General features: G+C 53.9%; 1 protein-coding gene across 3 annotated transcripts in view; it reads left to right on the top strand.

The window, feature by feature from the left end:
* CPNE5 (copine 5) overlaps window positions 1–26625 on the top strand; it is a 91820-nt gene that overhangs the window by 46189 nt on the left and 19006 nt on the right. For all 3 annotated transcript variants that reach the window (XM_064597538.1, XM_064597540.1, XM_064597539.1), the window contains 4 exons: window positions 9725–9828; window positions 14818–14922; window positions 22328–22369; window positions 24194–24269. In XM_064597538.1, coding sequence (XP_064453608.1) covers window positions 9725–9828; window positions 14818–14922; window positions 22328–22369; window positions 24194–24269 — 327 coding nt within the window. The remainder of the gene's footprint in view (window positions 1–9724; window positions 9829–14817; window positions 14923–22327; window positions 22370–24193; window positions 24270–26625) is intronic.

Below are 26625 nucleotides of genomic sequence, written 5' to 3'. Positions count from 1 at the left end.
ATTAATTGAGCAATTATGCTGAGCCACACATTGTGCTTAAGGGTTTACACGCGTCGACTGATTTATCTGTATTATTATAATATATGATGTAAGACTGTAGGTAGTATGAGGTATTATTGTTATCTGATATCTTACGGTTTTTATTTTATGGGGAGGTTAAACGACCTGCCCAAGGTCACATAGCCCCTGGGTAGAAGAGATTTGAACCCAGGCAGTCTGGTTCTAGTGCCAGGGTCTTTAACTGCCAGGCGGTGGGGTCCCCAACTCAGGGGCTTCCAGTGGGAGAATAAGACACAGAATTGCAGTATAGCGATGACCACATCAGCTTATACACAAGTACTCATTCTTCTGGCTTCTCTGTCTGTTTACCTAGGTGGGTCTGGAGGAACTTGACAGCAGGGCTACACCCGAGGGCTTGGTGTGCTGTAGGCGCTCGGGGAGCTCTCTCTCGGGAATCTGTGACTGAATGATTGACCAAATGTTTAGCGCAGCAGATGATGATGGAAGCTCTTACAAGTGTATATGCTGACCATCTGGAAGTTCCTGGGGTTCAGACAAGGGAGAGGGAACCCAGCTGACATTATAGTAGAGCTATTGAAGCTCCCTGAGCCTCAGTTTCTCCACCTGTATGTTGGGGCTGATAGGGGTGCCTGTGGTGAGGATTGAAGGAGTTCGTGGAGGTGGCTGGGCCAACAGGTGCCTGGGGAAAGATGGAATCTGCATTCCTTGAAGCCTAAGGTGGGGTTGCTCCCCCGGCTTCTAGCTCAGCTAGTGACTTCCTCCCTAGTTGCTAATTAAATCGGGTAATAGAAGCTAACGTGCTTAGGGAATTCTAAAGCTTCAGACAATGCTGGGTGCTGTCCTTGGTCTGGTTTTCCGGGATTGGCAAAATAGTCCGTATTTAGTATTTATTAGGCGTCCCCCCCTTGCTCCTCCTTCCCCATCCCCCCCTCCCCTCCTTCATCCAGGGGTGGTAGCGGTTTTCCTTGATCTAAGCTGTTCCAAGGCAAGGAGGTGGGGGGTGGGCTCCCTTCCTGCCTCTTGAGATTGTCAGCTCCTTTTCTTTTGGGGCATCTTTGGATGCGTTCTGTCTTTCCCTAGAATACTTGCAAGGAAAAGAGACTAATTCCCAGCATCTGGCTGAATGAAAATAATTACATCTGAACTGCTTTGCTTCTGAGTTCCAGCTCTGCATTCAGTGGGAGGATCAAAGGAAGAGGGTGGAGTCTAAGGGGTGGTTTTTTTTTTTTTTTCTTTCCCTTACCAGAGCAGAGCTTTCTGCTCAAGTGAATGCAGTCTGCCTAAGTAGACAAACCCTCCCTCCATCCACAGTTACCGTGTGGGCGGTTGGGGACGAGCGAAGGACCGGAGTGGACTCCCGTGGATCGCCAGCACGCTTCGATAGGTTATGCAAAAAGCCTTGCTCATTGAGATTTTAAATACCAAGAAAGTTGCAACAATCAGAATTTGATCCAAAATATTATTCAGTTATACTTGATGTTGACAATGATGAGCTTAAGCTCCTGAAGGGCCTCTGAGTCATCAAAGATTTAATTATGTTCAGCAGTAAAACCGTCATTATTCCGTCATACTGACCAACATTTGCATAGTCTGCACAGTTGGCCCGAGCCCCTTGTGTTCACAGTCTATTTGATCCTCACCACAGGGCTGGGAGATGGGGAGGGGTGAGTGCCCCCAGCCCACAGATGCAGAGAGGTTGAAGTGCCAGCCTCAGATGGCTGAGCTGTGGACTCCTAATCCTCAGAGAGTACTTCCCTCACCCACAGTGAAGCCATAAGCTTTACGGTACATGGAAGAGCCGTGGGCTTTGTGATCTTTGTGGGGCAGGAAACTTCAGCAGCCGTGGTCAGTGGCTGGGCTTCTAGAGAGTTCCTGGCCAGATAGTGCATCTTCACTGCCTCCCAGTCAGGTCCCTACATACACTGGCAAGAAGGCAGCTCACCTCTCACAAGCCAGGGGAGTCAAAGCTTTTCACTTGTAGCTGCCCCAGCCCCCCCGCCTTAGGTATCACCAGCTTGCTCATTTGTTCATTCGTTTTAGCAAATATGTCTTGGGTCAGTTCTTGCCCCCCCTCCCAGAGTTTCCAATTTAGTGTTAGAGACAGAAATGCCAACCAGCAATCACGGTACAGCAGGGGTCCTTAACTTCATCAGACCCATTGCCTCTTTTTTTAGTAGCAGGTATTTTATAGCACTCTTTACTATCCTGAAGGAAAATCCATGGATAATACCATATAAGAGGCCCAAATACATACAGGTGAAGGAATGAGCCTGTGCGGCTACCTGGAAGAAGATGGGTCCAGGCAAAGAGAACAGCTTGTGCAAAGGCCCTGGGGCAAGGAGATAGTGATGAGTGACACTGGAGAGGTGAGAGAGTAGGTGGGGTGGGAGGCTAGATGGTGCGGGACCTTGTAGCGGGCCTGCTTAGCAGGTTGGAATCTTGATAAAGTCAGAACTCTCACTGTTCTCAGGACAGACATCAGGGAGAGCCCAGTGTTTCCATGTGGGAACCTAGGGAAGAGTCCTGGGAGAAAGGGAGAAAGATAAGGAGAAAGAGGTAAGGTGAAGCGGGGGAAGCGGTGAAGCTTTTCTGAGACTCAGAAGCATGCAGCTTGGTATTTGGGAAAGACGTGTGTTGTGGCACAGATGCGTGATCCACGACGAGCAGACACACACCACCCTTTTACAAGTTAGTTGGTAATTTTTTTTTGGTCTTAGAAATCATCCCTCTGGTTTAAAAAAACAAAAACAAAAACATTTTTTCCTGATGCTAAAAAATAACATGTTCATAGTGGACATGACAGCAAATACAAAGAGATAATCATTGTTCACATTTTGGTGCATTTGCTGCATTTCCTCCTTCTAGGTGTTTCTGTGTATAGTTTTTTCTTCTAATTAGTAGAATGTGGTATCCAGATTTATGTTCCCATGTCATTAGATATTCTTTGAAAACGTATTTAATAGCTATATATTATGCCTCCATTATATGGATGGCCATAATTTATTAAATCTGTTCTCTTATAGGAAACAGTATCATTCACACTGCCGTGAATATCTCCTCCTAGCCAAGTCATTCCATTTTTCTTTTGAACTTTACTTGATGGATTTTGGTTAGTATCCCAGACACATAGGCTCCATGCGTGGGAGGGAAAACGGCCAATCTGGGGTTTACAGCGTCTGAATGACCAAATCAACAGATGCACAGCTGATGAGATTATTTGAGAAGTCAGTCATTAAGACGGCAGAGAAAACCCAGCTTGACCCCCACGTGGTCATTACAGTCAATGTGTAGTGACAGGCCCGATCTCCTAGACCAACTCCTACACCCACCATCTGTGTTCAAATCAGCTCTAACCTACACGGTCTTTGTGGATATCCCAAAACGCCTGCACCCCAGGCCCCCTGCTTCTGCAGTCTTATCCTGGTGAGCTGGGGCTCTGGACCCTTCTGTGAATGTGGGAGCCCTCCCAGAGGTTACAGCTCACAGAATCACTCTCGACTCTGGGTTGTGTTCCCTCCTGCTGGCGTGCTGAATTTCAGAGTTGTGGCTAATGATTCTTTATCTTTTAATTGGTATCTTTTTTTCCGCAAACTTTGAAGAGAAGCCAATAAATGTCATCATGGTTCCACCATCTATTGAAAAGTTCTTTTTAGGGTGTAGCGTGTGAGCAGGAGGGCAAAGTGGTTAAGAACTTGGGCTCTGGGGCGCCTGGGTGGCTCAGTTGGTTGGGCGACTGCCTTCGGCTCGGGTCATGATCCTGGAGTCCCGGGATCGAGTCCCGCGTCGGGCTCCCTGCTCGGCGGGGAGCCTGCTTCTCCCTCTGACCCTCCCCCCTCTCATGTGCTCTCTGTCTCAAATAAATAAATAAAATCTTTAAAAAAAAAAAAAAAGAACTTGGGCTCTGGATCCAGACCAAATGCCATTGCTTACTAGCTATGTGACTCTGGGCAAGTTACTTGACTTTTCTGTGCCTTCGTTTCTTCATTTGTAAAATGGCTTTATTTGAATTGTGGATGTTTTGTTTGTCATGGGTTTTTGCATTGATTTTGATTTTTCAAGATGTCACATTAAAATCTTGATTTTGATGACTGGGCTTTTGGGCACCTTCTAAATTTTGCACTTACCTTACTCTTATTCTGATACTGGAGCATGCCAGCAAGACCCAGCTTCCGTTCTCCCTTCCTGGGTGTTGCTACCCTCTCCTGGCCTTCAGCTCACCTGCTGTCCTCTGGGCCTGAACTCTGACCTCCTGGGTCAGGGAGGGCTAGTGCTCTGGAGTAGGCCAGGCCACCCTGGAGTGAAAGGCTGTTTGCTGTAGTCTCCCCAGCAGCCTGATTAACATGCGGAAAGATGCAAATTGAGGCAATCCTGCTGTTTTAGAAGAACTTAATATGTTTTTTTTTTTTTTAAGATTTTATTTATTTATTTGACAGAGAGAGACACAGCGAGAGAGGGAACACAAGGAGGAGATATGGGAGAGGGAGAAGCAGCCTTCCTGTCGAGCAGGGAGCCTGATGCGGGGCTTGATCCCAGGACCCTGGGATCATGACCTGAGCCGAAGGCAGATGCTTAACCAACCAAGCCACCCAGGCGCTCCGAAGAAGTTAATATGTTTTTTAAAAAGATAGGGGGAAAAGGCAGAAATTGCTGGAAATTATGTATTGCAGGAGTTGTTTATCTTCTCCACAGTTGATTCCAGAGATGCTTCTGGTTTGGGAAGAGCATTTCACGTGCTCAGAGAGCCCCACCCTCCAGCTGAGGCTTCAAACACCCGGACCTCTGACCTTAGCCAGGATTGGCTGCTTCCTAATCCTGCTGGCCCAGTCCATCTATAGCCACTCCCCAGACTCTTCCTGGGGTCCATTCACTAACCTGCACTTAAGGGGAGCGGTCAAAGCCTTGTCTGTGTGATATGACTATTGACATAACTCAGAGCCACCTTCAAAAGCACAGTCCCCGGGAGGGTGGTGGAGGGATGGGATAACTGGGTGATGGGCATTAAAGAGGGCACATGATGGAATGAGCACTGGGTGTTCTATGCGACTGATAAATCACTAAATTCTACCCCTGAAACTAATAATACACTCTATGTTCATTAATTGAATTTAATTAAAATTAAAAAAAAAAAAGCACAGTCCCAAGACAGCTACGGTGCCTTGTCTCAAGGACTCCCCAGCGGGTGCGCACTCATGAGGGAAGAAGCTTGCTGTGGTCACAGCCTAGAAGTCTCACTGCAGGTGTGTTTTATCCCCATGGAGTCAACAGTGGCACGACCGTAGTGATGATCGCAAAGCGCTTTTGGTGAATGTTTCTGGGTCTAGATTGTGTTAGGGAGGGCGGATCAGGTTGAGCGGCAGAATAAGCTGCCAGCAACACCTCATGGATTTGCCATCAGCCGGAATGAGGTGTGGCTCATTGGAGGATTTTTCCAGTTAGCTGAATTTCAGAGCCAGGCTTTTTTTTTTTTTCCCCCTGTAATTTTAACTAGTTTGCACGGAGGAGGCCTTTCTAAAATGGATTTCACACTTCTCTGACTCCTCAAACTGAGGCTACAGAACATAATTAAACTTATCGGGATGATTTGGGGTCATCATTTGGAATCTCAGTTATTAAGCTTTGGAGCCAGACTGTCTTGCTCCGATCCCAGCTTCTCCTCCTAATAGCTGTGTGGCTTCGGGCAAGGGTGTGAACCTCTCTGGGCCTCAGTTTCCCCATCTTTAAAATGGGAATAATAATAGTTCCTACCTCTTGGGGTTGGTGAGAAGATTAAAGGAACTGATAGGCATAAAGATATCTGCTTGGCACAGATTAGGTAGAGCCCTATTCTACTGCCATTTTCATAGGTAGACACCAGTTAAACATTGGCGGTTGCATAGGGTTCAGCGCAAGAATAGATGGCCCCCGTTCTTACAGCTGCTCCATGCTCTGCACTGTGGACCGGTGTTTCACAAAGGCCCTTGGCTTTACTCTTCAGGATGGGATCTCAGGGGGCCATTCCTACTCCATTTTTCCAGAAGAGAGCACCCAGGCTTAGGTGACATCGCTTGCAACGGGCTGCTCAGCTGACAGGGGGCAGAAGTGCGCCTCCAAACAGGTGGCCTTGGCTGAATGGTCCTGGGCGTGATGATCTGTTACGTTCTGCTTCCCTTCCTGATCTTGCAGGGCCTTGAGGGGTTCTCCTAGGAAGCGACACTAAGAGCTTTTGCCCCTGGATTTTGTGGCATTGGTTTTGGTTGTTTCAATGTAAGTGCAGCTTGTTGTGTGTGGCCTGCCTGAGTTCATTCAGGTGACCTCCAGATGGGTGGGGTCACATTTGGAGTTCCAACCCAGCCGTATCCTGGGGCAGCCGGAGGGGGTCTGGACTCCCGGACTGTCTCCTGAGTGCCAGCCTCCCCAGTGTCGTCCCTGTCCCCTGATGCTCCCAGTGCCATCGGCACGGAAGCCTAAATTGCCTGGCATTAAAGGACAGTGTCATCGGCCTGCCCAGCAGGTCACTTTACGGAGAAGGAAACTGAGGCTGAGAGCCCAGAACTCAGGGAACCTTGCTGGGCTGTCCCCCTCTGCTGTCCTCAGCAGAGTCTGAAGGGCGGTGTTTTCTGGTGCCACAGCCCGCTGCCCCTGTGGGAGGAGCGAGGGCCGGCTTGGTGGGCCTATGAGCCGTGCGGTCCCGTAGGGCCTATGCTCGGTTTAATGCAATGCCCTGCTGTCACATTTCCCCTTTCCCATGGACCTCACCAATTCTATAGCCAGCGTTGGGAGGAGCCCACCTGGTCCTAGGCCTCCTCCTTTTTCTAGGCCATGGGATAGAGCTCCCCAGGGAGGCATTTAAAATGCTCCCTCCCTCCAACATGGGATGGGAGTGGAACTTTCTACTGTGGAGATACAGTGACTGCAGGGAGCGGGCTTAGAAGGTGAGAGATCTTTCTGGGAGGCTGAGGGAGAAAGCCCCGCCTGGGTGATCCTCTATGTGACCTTGGGCATATGACAGGATTTAAAAGCCTCAGTTTCCTCATCTGTAAAATGGAGAGAGTAGCAGAGTTACTTCATATGGTTGTTATGCGGATTCAGTGAAATAATGTGCGTAACAAGAAGGCTTCACGTAGTGACTTGCACGTAGTAAGTGCTCCAGAAGTCGGCTGGTCTCTTATTCCAGGTCTGATGTCCTAGGTTTCTCTGGAGGCTCTAGGATTCCCAGGGCTCCTAGGCCTTGCAAGCCCCCAGTCCAGCTCCTTCTTCCTCTTGGGTAGGCCACGAAGAAAGACATGATGAAAGTTGTCATTACCTGGGCCCCTCTGTGTGCGGGCTGCTGTGCCTCAGCCCTGCCCCTCCTCAGGGCCTCCCTTGAGTGGGCACTTCCGGCCCAGGTTAACCAGAGGCCAGCCCCCTCCCGTCCATACCCGCCCCGGGGTCTGTCCAAAGAAAGCAAGGAAGGGGGCCTCCCGAACTGGACTGCGCTCTCTCTCAGGGAGCGGAGTGGTGTGCCGGAAGGGACGTGACTTTGAAATCAGTCCATACGTGTTGAATTGCCACTCGACCAGTTACCACCTGGTGATCTTGGGCAGGTTAGCTGCTTCTACCCCCTGCTCCCTCATTTATAAAAAAGCGACAAAGGATTACTTTAAGGGCTAAAGGTGATAAGGAGATCAGTGACTTGGCCATACATACGGTATCTAGTAAATGTGTGTTGAAGGAACGAATGAGTGAAGGGAAGGATGCTCTGTGTTTGCTATTGTCAGATGTCCTTGAGGGAAGGCATTTGAGGGGGTGGGGCAGGGACAGAGGCCACACACATTGTGTGTGCAGGGAGGGGCAAGTGTGCAAATAGCTTGCACGTACAAGGCACCTGGTGTGCGCCATACAATATTTCCAGCACTATCGTCATATTGACTCATTTCAATCTCACAACAAACCTATGAGGTAGGCTGCCGGTACCCAGTTTTACAGATGAGAAAACTGAGGCCAGAGAGGGTGAACAACTTGCTCTAGGTCACACAGCTAGAAAGGGATGGAGCTGAAGCAGGCACCCTGGCTCCAGCAACCATATTCTTTTTTTTTCCCCAGCGATCATATTCTGAACCATTATATCATACCCACTCCCAAACCTTTGACCATGTCCTTCAAACATGTGGGAGGTTGCCTTTTCATCTCTGCCACCATTTTGGTCCTCACAGGCCTGTAGGACACTGATCTCATGAGACGGTCTTCCCCAGTGACAGGAAGGGGGCAGTGAGAGAGCTAAGTGACTTCCCGACAGGCCCTGGCCCTGAAGGGCAAGCCAGGCCCCAGGGACTAGACAACAAAGCTCTGAGCTCTGGCCACCTGGCAGCTGGTTTGTCAGGATGCAGACCTTTCAGGTTGAAGAGGCCACGTGGGGATGGATGAAGAGGAGGACATGGGGGCATCTCTGCCCAGTGTCCTGTCAGCCGCAGCGAACTGAGGAACTGGGGGCCATGTGAGGGGAGGGGTCCAGCAATCCTCACCAGGGCCTGGCTACCTTCTTTGTGCTCTTGGGCTGAGTGTTGTGTCCGCTGGGGCCGTCAGCTGGTCATGGCAGTCAGATCCCAGGGCTCTGCCTGGTGAACTTGGGGGAGTTGCTCCCTGCTTTGAGCCTTGGGCTGCTCAGCTGTAAAATGGGCCGCACCTACCTTAGAGAGTTGGGTGGGCCTCTCATGGCTTAGTGGGTGTGAAAGTGATGTCTCATCTTTTTTTTTTTTTTAAGATGTATTTATTTGAGGGCGCCTGGGTGGCTCAGATGGTTAAGCGTCTGCTTTCGGCTCAGGTCATGATCCCAGGGTCCTGGGATCGAGTCCCGCATCGGGCTCCCTGCTCCTTGGGAGCCTGCTTCTCCTTCTGCCTCTCTCTCTGTCTCTCATGAATAAATAAATAAAATCTTTAAAAAAAAAAAAAGATGTATTTATTTGAGAGAGAGAGAGCAAGGGGAGGAGCAGAGGGAGAGGGAGAATCCCAAGTAGACTCCCCACTCAGCACAGGGGCTCAATCCCGTGACCCTGAGATCGTGACCTGAGGTGAAACCAAGAGTCGGACGCTTAACCGACTGCGCCGCCCAGGAGCCCCAGTGGTGTTTCATCTTGACAGTCTTCTTCGAGCCATCTAGTGTGTGAGGGGAGGGGGTGCTGTGGACAGAGCGAGGGCTCTGAGGCTGTCAGACCAAGGTCAGAGTAGCCTTGGGTGAGTCGCTTCACCTGTCTGAGCCACTGGGTAAAACAGTAGTGGACTCACGCACATCAACACTGATGGGGCTGCACTCTGCCGAGTACTTTGCCTTTAGTCCTCGCGATAGCCCTTTGAGGTGGGTGCTGTGATCAGCCTCGTGGTACAGGGGGGAAACTGAGGCTCCAAGCGGTTGCCTCCCTTGTCTGAGGTCACACAGCTAGAAAGTGGCAGAGCCAGAATTCAAACTGGGGCAGCTGGCTCCAGAATCAACCCCCCACCCCGCCCCCCACTGCTCCATCAGACCTGCCCAGTAGGGTTGTTCGAAGATGAAATGAGACCCCCCCCCCCCAGTATTAGCCCAGGGCCTGGCCCTTGGTTGGTGCAGGGCAAACGTAACATGCTGTCCTTTAACCAGCTTGGTACTCAGAATCCTCCTCTCTTCCAGGGCCTTGGGGCTGTGTTTCCACAGGGATTGGGGCGCCCTCCAGCCGTCTCCTGCCTCACCCCTGTTCTCCCTCCTTCCCACCAGGATGTAGCCACAATGCAGTTCTGTGCCAACAAGCTGGACAAAAAGGATTTCTTTGGGAAGTCCGACCCCTTCTTGGTGTTCTACAGAAGCAATGAGGATGGAACGTAAGTCCCCTGACAGCACTTCACCCCCTTTCCAGCATCAGGGATGGAGGGGTGTGGTGACCTTCCAGGCAGGGGGGCTCAGGCCTGCCTCTTCCTAGTGCCTCCTGCTCACAGTAGCAGCCGGGGCTCCTGGGTAGTGCCCTGACACGTGGTTGGGACCGGTGGGGGGTACGGGCAGCTCCCAAGCCAGCAGTGCCATTCTGAGGGTCTCAGCAATGGTGGGTGCTAGGTATGTTGGAGGTGAGGGGAGTGGGCGAAAGCAGGGCTAGGGTGGGAATGAGGGGTTCCTCCGAATAGCCCCTTCCTTCTCCCACACAAATCAGCACATATCTCCAGCCCACCCCTCCTCCGCCAGCAGCCCTCTGAACACCCCACTACCACACGTGCCCCCCACCCAACTACCACACGCCCAGCATGGCAAATCCGGATCCTGTTACCTGGCCAGTCCCACACCTTGCCATAGGCTTCATTGAAAACTGCACGCGTCTTTAAAGCCCCCATTTCCTCCTCTCCTCTCCCTAATCTGGAAGCCACCCACAGTATGACGGAAACACACACAACATGTCGGCAAATGTAGGTCAGCTGTGCACACGGATGCACAGATTCTAGGTTGAGGGTCTGAGGACCTCGGTCCACCCCATTGGCTTGCTGTGTGACCCGGGGCAAGTTATGCCCCCTCTCTGGGTCTATTTTCTCATCAGGAAAATGAACCAGTTGGATTAGGCGGTCTCCACGGTCTCTTTAAGCAGCACAGCTGTGGGAGGCTGTGGCCACTTTGAGCTGGGATGCTGCAGAACCGGGAAGCGATGGGGCCAGGGAGGTTAATTAGAGAAACACTGCTGGAGAAGGGGAACTTGGAAGCAGGTTTGGAAGGAGAGGGAGAAAATGGGTCCATGGGGGAGGAGCAGATGAATAACAGGCTAGAGAAAAGGCGAGTGTAAAGCAGGTGTGTCCGGAGCGGAGGGCAGAAAGGCCTCCTCCAAACTCCCCTTGATTCTGGAACTCTGGGGGTGTGTGTGCGTGTGTGTGTGTGTGTGTGTGTGTGCTGGGGGGCAGGGAGGAGCAGGGGGGAGGTGTGTTTCACTTCAAGGGAAAACCGATTTTAAAACCTGAACGAAAAAAACCAAGGGAAATTAGGTGTGATCATTTGCATAACAAAAGGAGTCTTTGTCTCACCAAAGGACTCCCAGCAGGATCTCTTTAAATAATTCTTGCTGACTTTGACTTGACTTGAGGGAGGGAGGGAAAGGGCCGAGTGATGTTCTGGGCGCCCACGGAAATGGCCACACAGGTCTCCTCCAGAGAGGCGATGCCTGGTCAGGCCAGGTTTGTCTCGGAGGTGAAGGCCGGCTGGCCAGGAGAGAGGGATTTGGGGTTGGGAGCAGGGAAGGGGTGTGTTACAAAGTGTTTGCCAGTGATTGTTCTAGCAGAGCCTGTGTAGGATGGGTGGGGAGGGGGCAGGGAAGAGGGAGAGACTCGTGACTGACACCGTGAACAGGTGGGAGGTGCTGAGCGCTGGCGAGCCTCGGAGCCTCGCCCGGGAAATGCAGGGAGGAAGTGGGGAGGGGAGGACGGGGGCAAAAGGACAGTGAGCAGACCTCACTAGGCAGGACTGGGGTGGCCACTGAAGTCAGAGCCCCTCCCCGGTAGTGGAGCTGTGGGAAACCCAGAGTGTTAAAAATGGCAAAGGAGCTGGTCAGATGGGGGAGGCGACGGGAGTTTATTTGGGGGCGAGTTTCACTTGATGCACGGGCTGGATCTCTCCGGGAGCGGTCACCAAGGGCAGCTGGAGAAACCCACCCAGAGGCCCCCAAAGGATGGGCCAGTCTGCGGGCACAGGTCAGAGGCTGACCTGGTGGAAGCAGGGTGGTTACCCAGGGTTTGAGGAGAGATGAGTAGGTTTGGGAGACACCCCCAGTTAGGAAGAGGTCAGGAGGAAGGTCGGTGAGGGAACCCAGGGAGTGGAATGTCCTGGAGGGAAAGGGTTGGAAGCGTCTTCAGAGCACCCACTGTCCTGCTGGCCCTCTACCTATTTTGTCTTCTTCAGTCCCAGTCTCTTCTCTGGGAGTAAGAATGTGATAGAGAGGTCCGCTGGGCTGCCTGCTGTGTACCTTTAAGGGTTGTTTTTTTTTTTTTAAGATTTTATTTATTTATTTGAGACAGAGAGAATGAGAGACAGAGAGCATGAGAGGGAGGAGGGTCAGAGGGAGAAGCAGACTCCCTGCCAAGCAGGGAGCCCGATGCAGGACTCGATCCAGGGACTCCAGGATCATGACCTGAGCTGAAGGCAGTCGCTTAACCAACTGAGCCACCCAGGCGCCCCTGCTGTGTACCTTTAGGCAAGTCTCTTAACCCAATGGAACTTTCTGGAATGATGTAGCCATTAGCTACACGTAGCCGTTGAGTCTGTGAAACGGGGCTCATGTGACTGAGGAGCTTAATTTTTAATTTAATTTAGACTAATTTAAAGGTAAATAGTCCCATGTGGCTAGAAGCTACCATATTGGATAGCGCACCTATAACCTCCCCAACTCAGTTTCTTGGTACGTGCAGTGGAGATAATCCTACCATCTCCCTCTCAGGGTTGCTCTGAGGACCACATGAGTTCATATATGTCATTAGAACAGGGCCTGGCAGTGTTAGCTACTGGTTCCCCCCCCCACCCCATTTTACAATGAAGGGGAAGCTCAGAGAGAGAAAGTCACTTGCCCAGGACTGCACAGCTGGCGGGAGGGGCCCTGGGAATGGAGCCTCACCAGTCCAACTCATGCTCTCCCACACCACATGCCCTAAGCAGAAGTCAGGGTGAATTGAGTTGAGCCATGAGATGTCTGCAGGGACCATTTCCACACCAGGGCCCAGCCCCACGGCAAGTGCAGCAGGGAGTCGAGGGGTCTGTGGATTTGGTGATGAGGGGCTTGGGGGACCTTAAAGAAAGCAGCTTCAGACCAGAGTCTGAAAGCAGAAACAGGACTACACAGGGCTCAGGGAGAAGCACGGAGGGAGGCAATCGGGCTAATAGCTCAGAAGACCCGGCTCAAGAAACTGGTTGGCAAGGGAGAAGAGACAGAGAAGTCGGTGGGTCCAAAGAGATGGAGGGGGCTGGGAGGGTTCCACAGCAGGTGGGTGTAACTGTTCCAGGTAGGAGGTCTCTGGAGCCCAGCCCGGCTTCTGCACAGGCAGGCGAACTCCCTCCTTTTGAAGCCCAGGGGCTGCTCCTGATTCTCCCTCCCGCGCCCCCCTCCCAACCCTTTCCTCTTCCTGCCTTACCTGCCTGCCCCAACTTGGGCAGCCATGGCCCCCTCCTGTCCCCGTTCTCCATTCCTGTCCTCGTCACCAGCTCCGGGGTGTGTGGGGAGGTCTCCCACATGTATCTCCACACGCCAGTGGGCGGGCGAGAAGGAGCAGAGAAGAGAAACGCTGAGCCGCAGTGACAGGAATGACATTTTGACTTGAAAATTGCCAGAGAAGAAGTGGCAGAGGCTGTGTGGGCACGGGCGGGGCCCAAGCACTTTCCGGGGTGACCTTTCCAGGCTGAGAGGTGGCTGGGGCGGGGGGAGGCTGGGAAATCTCAGGGGGACAGCCTCTGCCCCCAGGTCGGCTCTGGCTTCTGGCCACCCCTCCGTGTTGGCAGGGCAGGCTGCCAGGACGGGGCCAGCAGGCATGGCATGGGGAGTGGGCAGGGACGCTGGATTGGAGCCCGGCGGGGTAAGCCAGTTGGGCACTTTTCGTTTGCAAAGCAGGCTCGGTGGATTCACACTGGGAGAGCCGAAAGTGTCTTAGAGATTGTCTAAGCCAGGGGCCTCACTTTCACTGCCTTTAATGCCAGTGAAAGCTGTGGAAACTCTCCTCTAAGACATACATCTATTCATTAGTTTGTTCCAAAAAAAACATTTAGTGAACGCTTACTCAGTGCCAGGCACTGGTCTGGGCACCAGAGATACACCAGTGATCAAGGAAGACCAAACCCTTGCCTTTACGGAGCTTGCATTTTAGTGACAAAGCATAAAGTAAATAAGGAGAAACATAGACTATGTCAAAAGATAACAGGTAAAGTAGAAAAAAAGCATGGGAGGGGACTGGGGGGGGGGAGTCAGGGTCAGGGGACCAGGGGTTGTTGGGTGTAGATACGGGGGACCTGGTTTCTAACCCTGGCTCTGTGACCAAAAAGCGCTGTCAACCTGGGCAAGTGCTTTTATCAGACGGGTGACATTTGAGTAAAGACCTGAAGGAAGTGAGGAGATGAGCCATGAACATGGAAATCTGGGGAGACAATGCTCCAGGCAGGGGAACATCAAACATATGAAAGTCACCCACCCAAGTTCACCCCGATTTCAGGGGTTCGCAAACCCCTAAATCCCATCCACAGATCCTTCCATGGATTTCAGATGAAGAACATCTGACAGCAGCCAGCTCCCTGAGTTTACAGGGGAGGGATCGGCTTGCTCAAGGTCACAGAGGCTGGCTTGCTCAAAGTCACACAGAGAGGTGGGGGAGGGGGGCAGAACCCATTATCTCCTGACACTCCCCACCTGCTGCTGGGAATCCTCTCTCAAGTGTCACCAAGAAATGGCCATCTATGTGGTGCCTGGGTGGCTCATCAAATGTCACCAAGAAATGGCCATCTATGGGGCGCCTGGGTGGCTCAGTTGGTTATGCGTCTGCCTTCAGCTCAGGTCATGATCCCGGGATCTTGGGATTGAGCCCCACTTTGGGCTCCCTGCTCAGCGGGGAGTCTGCTTCTCCCTCTGCCCCTTCCCCTGCTTGTGCACACGTGTGCTCTCTCTGTCTCAAATAAATAAATAAAATCTTAAAAAAAAAATGGCCATAGTTAGTGCCTGGATGCTGCTAGTGACAGGCAGCTCATCACCATGCAGCTCTGGCTTCCACTGCCTGGCAAGTGCAGAGATTAATCGTTTGGCCCCTCTGTTGACCTGGATTCTGCCTCCCTGGGTTCAGGCCTGACACCTTCCGGCTCTCCTTCACCAGGTTCACCATCTGCCACAAGACCGAGGTCATGAAGAACACCCTAAACCCAGTCTGGCAAACCTTCTCCATTCCTGTGAGAGCGCTCTGCAATGGGGACTATGACCGGTGAGATGAGAACCTGTCCCTCCCGGGTGTTAGGTGCGGGCTGTCCCTGGGCAGTATGGCAGAGCCCCCTGGAGCAGTGCTGTCCCTGCCCCTCGCCCCCCTGGGCAGTGTCTGCCTCCTTCTCCTCACAGGCCTGCCTCCCCACCCTGCCCTGCCGCTGTCCCCCTGATCTGGCAGCCCTCCCCTGGTGGGGACCTCCCCAGGCTGGGGGAATGGGATGCCGGGGAGCCCTGGTGGGTGTTGGGTGTCCCGGCCTGGAGCTCCGCAGCCTTTCTCTTCATGATTTCCAGTGGAGGGGCAGGCGGAGACAGGATGGGGGCTCTAGATGCAGGCAGAGGTGGCCACACCAACCCCAGCTCCTAGCAGATGGACCCTGGGGGGTCAGGATCCCAAGATAAATGGGGGGAGAGGGGCGGAGTACAGAAAATTCAGGAAACTTTTCTGATGTGCTGCACCCTGCTCTGATTACATGTCGGCTCTCACCATTGTTGTTTGAGTGTAGGTTGTTGGGTGTAGATACGGGGGACCTGGTTTCTAACCCTGGCTCTGTGACCAAAAAGCGCTGTCAACCTGGGCAAGCTTTGACCTGTCTGACCCTCAGTTTCCTTATCTGTAAAATGGGTTTTAAACGTCTGCCTACCTTCAAGGGTTGCTTAGAAGCTCACATGACACAACCTACACAAGAAAGCCCTGGTGTGCATAAAATACCAAATCCCGCATTTTGTCCACAAACGTTGATTGACTTCCTACCATGTGCCGGGCACTGCACTAGCTCCCGGGAAATCAGCAGGAAACCAAACACACAGTCTTCACCCTTCACCCAACCTTGTGGAATTTACATTCTCATGGGGGAAGCAGACATTAATCCGATAATCACACAAAGAACCGCGTAATTACATGTTGTGCTGAGTGCTGGGGAGTGGGGGGCACGTAAAATGGGTGCTGTATGATGGCGTCAGTCTGTGTAAAGTCACGAGAACCTGGCCTGCTTTCCCGGGGATCGCTGTTGCCGGCGGATGAGCTGCCAGTCGGGAAGGGACATACCAGGGCTCCCCGGGAAAGCCTTGAGCAAGCTGGGCCTGCTCACAGTGGCTCCTGACTGGGTACGTGTGGCGCAGTGGAGTGGGAATGACAGAGTGGATGGCCTTCAGACACCCCCGTCTCCCTCCAGGAAACCCTCAGGCCACCCTATTAGGTTGCTGATCCAGGAGATGAGGTGGCTCCTTTTCCTGCCTCTTAGCGGGGACTGATCTGCCCGTCTGTTCCACAGGCGGTCACTGACCACCTACTATGTGCGCGACGCCTCGCCTGCAGTTGTGTGGCATTCAAGGGAATGTAGCCGCGTTTCCATCTCTAGGGAGCCTCTAGTCTGACCACAGAGAGCTCAGATGTGCACACATCTGCATTTTAGATAGCTAAATAATTGTGCAAAATGAGACTGGAGACAAAAATAGGCATTCCAGCCAAACGAAGCCCGGTTACATGTCTGGCCGGGTCCTGGGGCTTCCGGGGGCCTGCGGAGTGGGAGGACAGTCTGGTTGGCGCAGTACCGTGTGAAGGAGGCTTGGGGAAGGCTGGGAGGTGCTGGGGGGTATTGGTTGCTGGAAGAATGATTGGGATAGCGAGAGGCGACAGGAACAGAGGGGAAATTCGAGACTGGGGGATGGGAGAGCGTAGCAGTTCAAGTCTCACGGGGTGGGAGGAATTGGGATCTGTGGCCCCACTACCCAGAGGTTGTTGGGGGTCCAGCTGACCCCCGACAACACTGCACCCAGAGAATCCAGCCTTGTCAGGGACAGTGAGGAAGGCAGCCGGGCTCAGAGGCCTGGGCTCACTGTTCAACCACCAGTGGAAGTGAGGGTACAGCTGGTGGGGAACACCTCCAGAGGCCCCCATTCACCCCCTCGCAGGCTGAGCCCCAGACTGGTTTCCCTCCAGCATGGCCAGGCAGCTCAGGCCCTTCTCCACAGCCAGGAACAGATTGACCGTGACGTGACTGACAGTGGTGTTAATGGAGGGGGCCAGGCATGTCACGCGGCCCCTCTACCACTGAGCTCTAGGGTGACCTATGTACCCAACAGCCACTTGGGAGGAGCAAGCGTCCGGGAGGCCCTCTCAGGGCAGCAGAGAGGCGGGTTTGTGCAGGAAAACGAAGCCACTTTTCCTCTCCCCCCGAGGTACCTCTTGAAACTCACAGACACATTCAGTTTAATCCAGCAGCCGTGTCTTCCAAGCAGGCCTGGCACCGGGCACCATATTGGGTCTGTGGGCATAGTGAACATCAGACCCGAGCCTCCCTGTTAGGTTGCTCCCAGGCCAGAGTGGGAGACAGACAGGTAAGAATAAGAATAAGAATAAGAAGAGGAAGAAGAAGAATAGTAGCAAAGGGTCCTGTAGCACTCCTGTGGTGATTTATGTATATGAACTAATTTCATTCTCCCAGCAATTAGTGTTTCCCCTGAAACGTGCTAATACTACCCACATTTCACAGGTAAAGAAACTGAGGCCCAAAGAGGTTAAGTGGCTCACGTATGATCTTACTGCCAGTCAATTATAGAACCAGGATCTGGAGCCAGGCAGGCTGGCTAGAGAATTTGTATTCGTGACCCTCGTGCTCTGCGGCCTCCAAATGGCCAAGACCTGTGTGAGTGGGGCCCGTTTGGCGGGGGGCTTGCCCAGGGACTCGGGGCAGGTCTGCTTTGAGCCTGGAGGTGAAGACGCAAAGGCCTTGCCATCAGTCTAGATCTGGGGGTGAAAGGGACGTAGAGGTCATTTGTGTTTGGAGCTGGGGTTGAGAGACAGAAATGGAAGGGAGCCAGAGTGGGCTGTGGGACAGGCATGGTGGTGCTCTGCCGAGGGGAGAGGACAGAGAGCTGGCAGAGGTGAGGTGCCCGAGGCCCTGCACAGGTCGGGAGCTGGAGAGAGACGCGGAGATGGTCGGAGAGCTGGGAGGGAACCTGGAGAGGGCAGCTGGGGGCAGAGGCCTGGGCTCAGGGGAGAATCCAAACAGAAGTATCAACTCCTACCGTGAAGAAGAGGGCCGGGAGGGTGAGAAGCAGGGAGCTGTGAAGAAGGACAGTTTACTTGGAATGATGGGGGTGGAAACAAGTTAAGATTACCAAGTCTTTCGGACATGGATCAAATTGTGCCCTAATTGGTTTGAATACATTATTTTATTTTGCGAATTGAAGTTTCACAGCAACCCTAGAAGTTGGGTCCTAGTGACATGCCCATTTCACAAACGGGGAAACAGAGGACTGGAGCTTATGTATCTTGCCAAAGCAAGGAGAAGGTACATGCCCCTTCTCCGGAAGTTGCCTTCCCCAGAGGCAGAGGTCCCCCCTGCCTTTGCTGTGTCTCCAGTCCAAACCCGAGCGAGCCAGCTAAGCAGAGCTGGAGTCAGAGGAGCTGATGTCAAGATCAGAGCCAGGCCAGCCCTCCCGTGGGGTGAAGTGGGTGATGACAAGAAGCACTTCCCCAGCGTTTCCTGAAGCCCCTCTACTCTGCCCTTGAACATTCTGTAACTTGAGGGTTTATTCCCCCTTGAGCCAGATGCTCCTAGTCGGACTGCTCTCCCTCACTCACACCTTAATGTTGAATGAGTGGATTGGAAGAGAGTCAGTTTGTCCTGGGTCCTCCCCTGGAGAGGGGACAGGATCCCCTAGGATTGGGGGCTCTCACATCCCAGGAGCTTCACACTTTTGAGGGCCTGCTGGAGAAGGGAAATACTTCTCCCTTGAACCCCACCATGTGCTGAGTCCTGGGAGGGGGCCCAGCCACTTCGTATGACCACCTGACACATGCAGAAGCAGCTGAACGCAGACTGAGGAGGGAAAGCCTCTGCAGTATGGCTGGGCTTGCATGGGGCCCCGCCATCCAGTGTCACTGCCCGCCCCCCAGTGAGGCCCGACACCCCTCTTCTTCCCCGAAGCCTCTAGGACTGTTGGGCTGACTCGGTCAGTTTAGGGCCAACCCCTGGGGACCTGTCAGCCCTGGAGAGGCTCATTAGGAGGCAGACGTGCAGCTCTGCTCCGAGGAGACTATAGATAGAGCTGTGGGTGTGCGGGTATGCCAAGAGGGAAGCCTGCGGGCTCTGCCGGCGTCCCTCAGCCCTGCTGGCCTGCTGAGGTTCACACAGACCCAGCTCCATCACCGCAGCCCCAGGCGTCCAGAGACCCACAGGACACTGGCTCCCGGCCCCAGGCCTGGCTTCCCAGCCGAGCCCCTGTGTGATGTGGGGAAAGCCACATACACACTCCGGGCTTCCCTTTGTGATTTTGTGGAAGGAGCGAGTTGTTACTGCATGGTAGCTTCACCAAGTCGTGAGATCTCAGGCAGGGGATGGGTATTTAATAGTATTTATATTACCTACTATATGCCAGGCACTGTTCTAGAAGCTGAAGATACAGCGGGGAACAAAACAACCCAAACTCCCTGGTCTCGTGGAGCTGACATTTTCATGGTGAATAGCAATTGTGTGGAAGACAGGGGCTTGGATGAAAGGCTGGAGTGTTTTAGATGGAACAGAACGTGTCCAATATTGGTGTGAATGACATGTGAATGATGTAGTTGACTTCTCACAACAACGCCAAAGTGGGTGAGATTATCCCATTTTCAGAGGGGTAAACAGAGTCCCTGGGGGTGGGGAGGCCAGTTACACAGGGCTACAAGGTACCCGCAGCCTTCTCTGGCCCCCTCACTGCCTCCCAGATTAGGGGCTCTGTGTTCTGAGCCTTTAATGCCAAATAAGATGTTCATCTTGTGGGCAGCAGAGGCCCATTGTGCCACACCCAGGAGCCCCTCCTCTAGGGTCCCATCCCCAAAAGTCACAGTTGGTCTGATGTGAGCCTTCATTAGGCCTGTGCCAAGGGGTTGTTCCTACAGCCCACAGGGGCACAGAGCTGCCCCTAGAGTAGTTGGAGCTGTGTCTGGCTTCTGCCGCTGCCTGGCCCTGGCTCTGGGCACCGTTTCCCTCACCTCCTCCCTGGGTGCTGGAGGCTGCTTCCACGGAGCTGATCTGACCCCCAGGCTGCAGCTGTCCCTGGAGCCTCTACTGCGGCCGGGCTGTTTGCACAGGAATCTCACACCCAGGGGTCTCAACCTCAGCTGCAAGTTAAAATTCTCCAGGGAGCTTTTAATAGTCCCCCTGCCCAGGCTGTACCCCAGAACAACTGATGCTGAACCTCTGGGGTGGCGCGCTGGCGTCAGGATTGCTAACACGCGCCAGGGGATCCAGTGTGCAACCAGGGTGGAAACCCAGCACTCTCCTCTAGAGAAGGTCAGTGGCTCTGGCCCTGCATTCCAATCAGCTGGGGGACTTGCCAAAACTACCCGAGCCTGAGTACTATCCAGCCCAGCTAAATCAGGCCCTCGGGCACTGGGATTAAAAAAAACAAAACAAAACAAAACTCCTTAGTGATTTTTGGGGTATCCAAGGCTGTGGCGGTAACTGGGGTCCTCCTACAGCCTCTGAGCATGTGGCTGTCACTGATCCAGTTGCCTGAGGGGCTGGTGTTGGTGGTCTCAGGAGAGGCACTCCTTGCTGCGGTCCCTGAAAGTCCCCTGCAGAGCCGCATGGCTCTGGGAAGGACTGGGGGACTTTGGCATTGTGGGGCGGGGTCCTGGCTCCTACCCTCGCCAGCTCTGTGACCCTGGGTGCATCTGTTAGGGCTCAGCTTCCCCACCTGAAAATGAACATGCACAGCAGAGCCGCTTAGGAAGCCTTTAAACTAGATCCCGGGGCCCTGCCCAGAGCCGCCAGGAACTTGACCTGGGGCTGTGTATGTCTGAAAAACTCCCTGGTGATTGGCCAGGTGGCCAGGCTTGGATGCCATGGAGGTCACCTCCAGCCGTGTCATTCCAGGAATTGGAAGTCGCGGAGCCCAGGTACCCAGGCAGGAGTGTCCCTGATTTAAGTAAATTTCCTATGAAAAGCAATCCAAGTGTGGCCGAATGCCAAAGCGGAGAGGAGGAGGCCTTTTACGGAGACCCACCTGTGTGCCAGGTGGGCTCCGCGACTCAGCTTTGGAGCTGTTCGGCAAAGCCGCTATTATCCCTCCTTGAAAAAGATGGTCTGTGGCTCAGAGAGGTTCAGTGACCTCTCCAGGTCCCACAGCATCTGCATGCCAGCCTCTTTCTTCTCTTTCCAGCTCACCAGCCCACCTTCAGGGGCCTAGATTTTTTTCTTTCACCACAATTCACTTCAGAGAAACACGGTGTTTTGTTTTTCACAAGAATTTAGAGGATTCCTTGAAATGACGGGCTTCCATGCCTGCCCCCATTTAACAGTGCGGTCACAAAAATCCCGGCTGGTGCACGGCCTCCCAGACGTTCCTTCCTGGGGAACAGTGGGTGCCCTGTGGCGGGCCGACCCGCACCCCTCCCGGAGGCCCGGGGAAGGCTCATCTGCGGGGAGACAGCGCCTCCTGCTGGGGGCCGCGCCGCCCCGAGGCCGACTCGTCGCACACCCGCAAAGACGGGCCGCGGCCCCGGGCGAGACGATCTGCGACTAGATTCCCGGCCCAGGCGGCTGCCTCTGCGAGCCCCGTTTAGGACTGACGGCTGGAGACCCCGGCTGCCCACGCCTCTGGCGCCTCACGGTACCCTGAGCCTGCAGGGGGACCCTGGCAGCTCCCCCTTCCCTGGGCCTCCCTGGAGGACCACCGGCACCAAGGGTTAACCCGCAGCCCTCCACCTCCCTCCTCCCACCTCTGGTCGGCTAGCCTGTTGCCATGGAAACGGGCTAAAAATAAAATGGGCTCCCAAAGCCCAGCCCCATGCACAGGAGTCAAAACAAACTAATTAAAGCAGCCAGGCTAAAATGTGAAGATAATTACACCCTCACTCAGGAGCCAGTCGTGGCAATGGAAAGGCTCAGCAGGCCATCCCTGACTCAGGGGGGCCCTGGGCCCCTCCCTGCCGGGCCGGGCTGGGCTGGTTCCCCACCGCTCAGACTCCTCCGACTGGGGTCCCGCCAGCACGCAGTCTTGTTACCCCTCCCCAGGAGAGCCCAGCCTGCTCTGGCCTGAGGTCCCACACTCCCACTGCAGTGCCCCCACCCTTGATAAATCCACACTATGGTTTCATCCTGGGACCTGCGTCCCATCTGGGGTGGCCAAGGAGAAGGTGGGGTGAACTGAAATCTGAGGCTGTTTTTCCACATCCTCCCTGAAACTCAGGGAAGTCGCTACACAGCTTTCGGGATGCCTCTGTCCCTAAGACCTTTGCTAAAAGGCCTCAAGATCGTTCCTTTGTCTCTTGGGCCGCTGCATCTCCACCGAGGGCCCTGGAGCCTGGTGGGTGTGTCTGCACGCGCTTCTGGCCCAGGAGCATGGGAAGGGCCTGGTCTCAGGGCCACGCAGGTGCCGGGGCAAGCCCACCCCACCACGGGCCCTTTGCCTTGCAGGACCATCAAGGTGGAGGTGTACGACTGGGATCGGGATGGCAGGTAAGCAGGCAGGAGGGCAGAAGGTGAGCAGGGATGAGGGCAGCCCCAAGGGGTGGTTGGGCCCTGCCCTCATATGGGGAGAGCTATGCCCATGGCACCTCTGGGGGTGAGGGGGCCTGGGTTTTCCAGGGGTGGGGGCCCGCTGCCCCAGTGGCTTGTCCCTGCCCAGCTTCACTGAGGCACCAGAGGCTCTCTGTCCTGCATGACATGGTTCCAGGGGTCTCTTTTCCTCGAATAGCTGCCTAGCAGCCAGCCCAGTGCCTAAAACCTCGCCACATTTGGGAGAATTAGGATTTTCTGAAATGTGCCTATTTGAACGTACAAATACGAGTGACCCCCTGAGCATTCATTCATGTTCTCCATGTGAGGCTAAGCACTGTGGGGTGACCGAGGTGCAGAAGACAAGCTCAGCCCTCAGACACTCCCCCTAGTCTAGTGGGGAGGCCCTTGGGGTATCAAAGGAACGTTTTTGCAGGGAGCAGGCCCTGAGGGAGTGGGCTATGGGAAGGGTAAGCTTTGACGCACATGAATGGTCCCTGGAGCCAGTACGTGAGTCTGAGTTGGGCCAAGCCTGGCAGGTAGGAGGGCACTTCTCACTCGGGTTGTGGGAGGCCAGTACCCTCCCTGTCTGCGAATGTAAGTGCCCCCAAGGAGCAGTGTCACTGGGAATTCATAGATGAGGACAAGAATGGACCTCTCCTGGCTCTAGTCCAGAAACCTCACTGGCTCCCGCTTGTCTGTTGGACCACACCCAATATGTCATCCTGACTTTGGGGACTCCCTCCATTCTGTGGCACTAATAGGGGTGTTGCAAGGGGGCTTTCAGCCCCATAATCTCCATCTGTACCTCTCAAGTCTGTGATGCGGATACAGGGTGCTGTAAAGGGAAAAAACTGGGGACAGCCACCAGTCATAGGGTCATCAAGGAGCTCGTAGTTTGAGTGCTGAGAGCTATAAATATGTAGTCAAAATCCAGAGTGGGCTCCAGGCAGGGCCAGGCCCTGGGGACATCTCCTGGGCCTCACTCTCCAGCTGCTCTGGGGGCCCCCCAGGCTGCCTCTTCCCGGGGCCAGGACAGCGAAAGGCAGCCAGCCGTGGGGGAGACAGGGGTTCACCTGTGGAGAGGTTTTGCTCCCCTTAACGTGAACACACACTGTGGGGGCAGAGTCCCAGAAGGCGTGGCCACTGCAGAAAACCTCCAGCTACCTCAATGGACATGACACAGACGGTCTTTTCAAAGACCGTTATTGGAAAAATGACAAATACATAGAAAAAGAGGAGTTTAATGAAGGCTTTTAAGCCTATCATCTGAATTTAACAAGCGTTACGTGTTGCCACATTTGCCCTATCTGTTTTGCTGATGTAGTTTAAATTATAGACATCAAGGCATTTCTACCTCTAAATATCTCATTGAGAACATCTAAAAAAATAAGGACATTTTCCTACAGAACCTCGAATGCCATTATCACACCTGACATGTTGAACAATAATTCTTGAATACTATCTAATATTCATTTCATATTTAAATTTCTCTGGTCTTCCCCGAAAGCCCCAACACTGCTGGTTTTGTTCAAACAAGACTCCAAGTAGAAGTGGGTCCCCTTCTCTGGGGCCCCACTCTTTGCTAGGTGACCGCTGGCTTTCCTGTTCTGCGGGGGACACTGGACTCTTCCCAGAGACCCAGCCTCTCTGCCAGCGTGCGCCCCTGGAGCCGAGGCCCCAGGCAGAATCGGGAGCCAGGGGAAGGGACGTGAGAGGTGGGGAGATGGGCAGAGGCAGTGCGTGGCCCGGGCCACACCATCCCACAGAGACCTTCTCTTGCAGCCACGACTTCATTGGAGAATTCACCACCAGCTACCGGGAGCTGGCCCGTGGGCAGAGCCAGTTCAACATCTACGAGGTGAGGCGGACACCCGAAGTCTGGGGTTTGCTCTGATCGTGCCTAACTCCCAGCCACTGAGGACTACCGTGGGCCATGGGCTGGGCTGGGGGTTTTGCATGTTCTCCTGGGAGGTGGCTCTTATAGTCCCATTCTACAGTAAAGGAGCCTGAGTCTCAGAGAATTGAGGGAATTTGCCCAAAGACACATGGTTCAGTAAGTGGCAGAATCAAGAGGCAAACAGTGTCGGCTTGCCTGGCTCCCGAAATCATTGAGTTCTAGTGCCCCCACAAAGCGCTCTTCTAACAAGATGGGCGAGGAGGGGTGTCAGTGGGGCAGAAGGTGGGGGAGATCCAAGGTCCTGAGCTCAAGGTGGCCCTCTGCCTTCAACCGAAACAATTTCAGGGCCTGATGAGTATCTTACTGTTTCTGGAAGGGAAGAATCAGAGGAACAGGAATCAGGATGCCTCCATCTGGATCTGGAGAACCTGGACAAGGCCCCCAATCTTTCTGGAGATAATAGTGTTTGCCCTCCAAGGACAATGTCTTCTGCTGAGCCTTTGCTTGTTTGTGCTCGCCCTCCTGGAATGCCCTCCCAGCTTCCAAATTTAGCTTGAGTTCCAGCTCCTCGGGTGGCCTTCCCAGCACTCTGGTCTCATGCTTTCTCCCTCGTGTGAGCTTCATGGACAGCACAGTCTGTGCTAGACCCACTTAACCGCAGATACTTCTTTTTTTTTTTTTTTAAGATTTTATTTATTTATTTGAGATAGAGAGTGAGAGAGAGCACGAGAGGGGTGGGGGGGAGGAGCAGAGGGAAAAGGAGAGCAGGCTCTCGACTGAGCAGGGAGCCCGATGATGATGATACGGGGCTCAATCCCAGGACCTTGGGATCATGACCTGAGCCGAAGGCAGATGCTCAACCAACTGAGCCACCCAGGTGCCCCAACCACAGATACTTCTAACCCTAATAACTGCTTGGGTTCATACCCTGCCTCTACCATACTGGCCACGTGATGTGGGCTAAGTTCCTGAACCACTCTGTGCCAGGCACAATGAGAATTAAAGAAGTCACTAGAACAGTGCCTGGCCCCTAGTGAACGTCACTGCTGTCTTCCAGTATCATCTGTTGAGTGCCAGTGTGCCAGGAGATTTCCATCTCACAGCAGCCCTACAAATGGGCTCTCTCCTCACAGGAACAACCCGCTCAGCTAGTGACGTTGAAGATCAGGCTTCGACTCCCATCACCGAGTCTGAACCACTCCACACTCTCCCTCCCTCACCCTGGGTCTCTGTTCTGAGTGGGCAGGTCTCGAGTTCCGGCTAGATGGAAGCTCCCTAAGGGCAGGCTGGGGGACAGCCCTTCCTGGGCCCTCCCTTCACGTGGGCCTGGGCAGCGAGGGGCACCCGGTAGGTGCTTATGATCCAAGCACGTACTGAATTCAGTTGAACAAGGCCATTGTGAAGATGGAGCGTGGGTGCATTTCTTTGAAAGGGCTCTGATCCTCACAGTTAATTGCTTTGTTTTCTGCATCAGCAAAGGGAAAGGCTGTCTTCGTTCCCCCACCCAGGCGGAGGGAAGCGGGCTCCATCCTTCTCCGGCTGCCTTTAAGGAGATTTTTAGGGAAGGCAAGGGAAGGGATTACATCTCTTGGAGTGTGGCTTTTAAGAGTGCTTGACAGGCTCAGAAGAGGCCATGAGCTCTCAAGCTAAAAGCAGAAAAGGTTGGATTGACTCATTTTCTCCATCGGAAACACCCTTGGGTAGAGAAGGAATTAAACCCTGGCAGTCCCAGGGGGGCCGGCCTTGCCCTGTGGGCAGTGTCACTGGAAGGCCTTTCTAGAGTCCAGCTGCCTGAAGAGAGAACAGGCTTCTGCCAGGAAAGACCATCTTGGGCCCTGGCGTCACCCTGGGTGTCTGACTCGGATGTCCACCCGTCTGCTGGCCCCTGCTCAGACTCAGCCCTCCCACACTGAAGGCATTGGTTGAAGCTTCCCCACAGCTATGCCCTCTCCCTGGCCAGCCGGCTCCATCTCCTGGGCCGCCATCATGGCGGCCTGGGGAGTCATTCTTGATGCCTCCTGCCCCTCACCCCACATCCACTCCACAACTGAACTCCCGCTCCTCCTCCTACCCACAGACTCTGACATTTTGTTCCTTTCACTCCCATCCACCCCCACCGCCACCCTCCCCGCTGTGTGGGGGGCTTTGCACCTGCACCCCTAACAGCCTTCCCACCTCCTTCCATCCCCACTCGGTAATCCAAGGCCTCCTCCGAAATGGTAATCTGATCACATGGCCTCTCTGCTTAACCTTTGGTTGGGCATCCCACCCACTGCCTGGCTGGGGTTTACACAGAGGGGTAGGGAGGAGATTCAGA

The sequence above is a fragment of the Mirounga angustirostris genome, unplaced genomic scaffold, assembly GCF_029215605.1.
Source record: "Mirounga angustirostris isolate CCGP_5_RB_7025 unplaced genomic scaffold, mMirAng1.0.hap1 SCAF_8, whole genome shotgun sequence".
Lineage (NCBI taxonomy): Eukaryota > Metazoa > Chordata > Mammalia > Carnivora > Phocidae > Mirounga > Mirounga angustirostris.
The sequence above is the reverse complement of the archived record's forward strand: the minus strand, read 5'-3'. Positions and strand labels throughout refer to the sequence as shown.